Source organism: Buceros rhinoceros, unplaced genomic scaffold (assembly GCF_000710305.1).
Source record: "Buceros rhinoceros silvestris isolate BGI_N320 unplaced genomic scaffold, ASM71030v1 scaffold32076, whole genome shotgun sequence".
NCBI lineage: Eukaryota > Metazoa > Chordata > Aves > Bucerotiformes > Bucerotidae > Buceros > Buceros rhinoceros.
Window position 1 is genome coordinate 11144 of NW_010418814.1, and position 3352 is coordinate 14495.

The 3352-nt window shown below is 48.8% G+C and overlaps 1 protein-coding gene across 1 annotated transcript in view; it reads left to right on the forward strand.

The window, feature by feature from the left end:
• Nucleotides 1-3352, forward strand: part of NOD1 (nucleotide-binding oligomerization domain containing 1) — a 16696-nt gene that overhangs the window by 6264 nt on the left and 7080 nt on the right. Inside the window, exons 5-6 of the mRNA XM_010138677.1 lie at nt 38-121; nt 1628-1711. Coding sequence (XP_010136979.1) covers nt 38-121; nt 1628-1711 — 168 coding nt within the window. The remainder of the gene's footprint in view (nt 1-37; nt 122-1627; nt 1712-3352) is intronic.

Below are 3352 nucleotides of genomic sequence, written 5' to 3' on the forward strand. Positions count from 1 at the left end.
GAATAACCTATTTTTACCGCTGTGATTTTTCTTTAAGCTTATACAACAATCAAATCACTGACGTTGGAGCCAAATATGTTGCAAAACTAATTGAAGAGTGTTCAAGCCTTGAATACGTTAAGTATGTTGGATTTTTTTTTTCCTTTCTATAGAATCCTAATTAAGGTAAAGCAACTTGAAACAGGAGGGAGATTAGAAAAAAAGGCAAAAATTACGTTACAAAGGAAGCGTAACTTACGTTGCAGGTGTATATTCTTTCACAGTCGTCTAGCAGTGAATGGCGGCCGGTGAAACTCTCCACTCCAAGGTCTTTACTGGAATATAGTGATAAGCAAAAGGAGAGCATGAGACCTGTTCTCCACCCAAATCCAGTCTGAGCACCTGCGTGAGGCTTCAGCGGTGCGTGAACCTTGCTGACCCCTGCCACAGCCAAATTCATTTGGATTTAGTACCAGGCTTTTCTAGATCTCGTCTTCCATGGGTGTCTGGCTGTGCTGGTGTCGTACCTCGGCTCTGGAACTCCCCCAATTCACTTGGTGCGTCGTTCCCTTTAATTGCCGGTACTCCCGCAGACGAGTGTCTGGCCATGCCCAGCGCTGGTTTGCTGTAAAGGTAGATCATTAACCAATGGTTTAGTTGTGACCGTGGCTGAAAACAGAGGTGACCACAGCAATGTCACCTACCGGTACGAATGTAGCACCTGGCAGCCATGGACTCTTGATCTGCCGCTGCCTTCCTTGGAAAGCCCGCGCTAGCCACATCCTTCCCACCTGAAATACCGCGGAGTTTTCCCGGGCCGCCCTGGGCCTCTGGATCTGCCGCTGCCTTCCTTGGAAAGCCCGCGCTAGCCACATCCTTCCCACCTGAAATACCGCGGAGTTTTGACCCCCAGGAGCGCTCCGGTGCTTTCACTGCTTTGACACGGCGCGTTGCTTATTTAATCTGACTTTTACAACAAGCGCCTGTGGGGAGGTGATTCCTTTCAGGCTGCACAGTAACCCAGAGAGTTATGCAGTTGAGACTTACCTCTTCCTTGAGCTCCAGCCATTTGATAACCACACAGAGGTCAAAAAAAGAAAAGGCACTGCAGGATGCCAGCCAGAGACGCTCTGCTGCGCTGACCTGTGCTGTACCTACAGCCTGTGCTCAGACCGGAAAGACCTGACATTATTGCAATCTGTGCTTACGAGCTGCAGCCTGCTCTGGAGCCACACCACCAAGAAATACCCCCTCCCCTGCGGATGCTGAAACTCGCAGCCTGTAATTCACGTACTTGGTAGCCACTGCTGGTATTATGAACTACATTAAAAACGAGGCTGGGGCCCTGGTCTTGAGGACCAGTTCCGAAAGCTCATTCCTGACATACTAGCGCAAAACGGAGACTCTCTGGTAATATTTCTGATTCGGGGGGCTGACGTGTGAAATATCTAGAAGACAACATACACCCATGTCCCTTAATCCAAGGCCGAACGCCCGCGGAATTATTTTACTCTGGGGTAGTCCTTGGTTACCGGAGCTGCCCTCCAGAGGTATCCAGCCTTAAATATCTGTATTGCTTTCTGAGCTGGTGTCCAATAGCCGTACAGTAGTGAGTGACATACCCCATCAATCCATGTGTTTTGTGCAGAATAGGAGCGAACAAAATAACTAGCGAAGGAGGGAAGTGCCTTGCCCAGGCCATCCAGAAGAGCAGGACGATGTTTGAAATCGGGTAAGTTCAGTGCTGAAGAGCAGCGCTCGGTCTTGGCGAGGCATCTGTAAATCCCTTAGGATTCCTTCTTTCATTCTTACCTTCTCTCCTACTGCTATCCCTTCCCCTCCGACAGACAGCAGTGGAACAAACCAGTGCAGAAGCACAGCCACATTTTCCACCCAAAGGAAAAAGGAGGGCAGCTTCATTGTTCTCCAGAATACACAGCATTTGTTCCGGGGCTTTGGCTTGGTTTTTTCTCCCTCTTCTGACAGAACCTTAAAGGACAGACAAACTAGCGGGAGCACACTGCATAAAGATTGCCACCTTCCTTACAGCAGCACGGCTGTTCTAAAGCCCCGTCATAATTTTTAAGCTTGGGTGGCTTTACAGCTGTTGGCAATGGGGTGGCATTGTTACAACCGTCAAACCTTCTACTTCACGTCCTGATAAAGTTGTGAGCTGGGGGAACGAAAAGGAATTCCCGTCATCCTTGTCCCTTGTCTGTCCCTAACTGGAAAGTCTGCTATTATTGGAGAGAGGTCTGAATGTGCTCTAAACACTTAATCCCCGTCCTCTTACTCTGGAGGGATGCTACACTTAAGGTTCGATGTTGGGGTTTTTTTCCCCCTCTGACAAGTCCCAGTTTCTCTTTCCACTCTACAGGAGAACATTTTTCTCAGAACCTAATACTTGAACACATGGAATTAAAATCTCTGCTTGACCATTCTGAATATCACAATAACCCTTAAATATGAAAATCAGATTTGAACAGTCAGAGTTTTGGCCTGTAAATGTTGTTGTACAACATTTCACAAGTACACTCAACAGCTTGCACACTTACCTACGTTGTCGTACGGCTGGGTCTGCTGTGCTGTACCTGCTGCAGTTTCAGTGACGGGCTCCTGGTTTCTCCTGTGGAGGAAATAATCACTCCAAATGCATTTAGGGTAGCTTGGACAGAACTGTCTAAACAGATATATCCAGCATTTACATAAACTGCCCTGGGTCTGAAGGACGAGGAAGTTCTGGGGAACTTACTGGCAGTGAATGACTTCAGATACCACAAAGCTCAACTGATTTTAAAAGAGCTGCCAACTAATTACCCATCAAGGCGAGTGCGGCTCTGAGTCATCAAGCCATGATCCCGGTTAAAAACCCTCATGCCTCAGCAGAGGTGCTCTCAAACCTCATAATATAGGATGAAGTTTCCAAGTGGTTGGTCTGCATGGAAAAGATTTGTCCAGCTCCTGATACCAAGTGTTGATAAAGCTCTGCAGCTTTTACCCCGTTACCTTCTCTGAACCCTTTGTGTTGCCAGGGGTTGGTTTCCGTTGGGAATACTATTCCTTACAAACGTGTGGAACAGCCCAGGGTCACACTGGCCCTGTGAGATTTTGATCTTCTCTTGGCAGCTGGCTAAAGAGGAGATACCACTGGGTATAACGCTGAAAGAACCGTAAGGGTTTTGCCAGAACATTCCAAAGGACAGGGGAGCTCGTGGAGCAGTTCACCTCAGAAAGTCACCCGTGTAGCTGCAGGTGCCTGGGCAGCAGCGCCCCTGGGGAGTCTTGCGCACGAGCTGGGCTTCGCGCTGTCTAGCGGCCAGACCGGACCAGGACAGCCGGAAGCAGGGGCCTGGGGAGGAAATGCTGAGAGGGG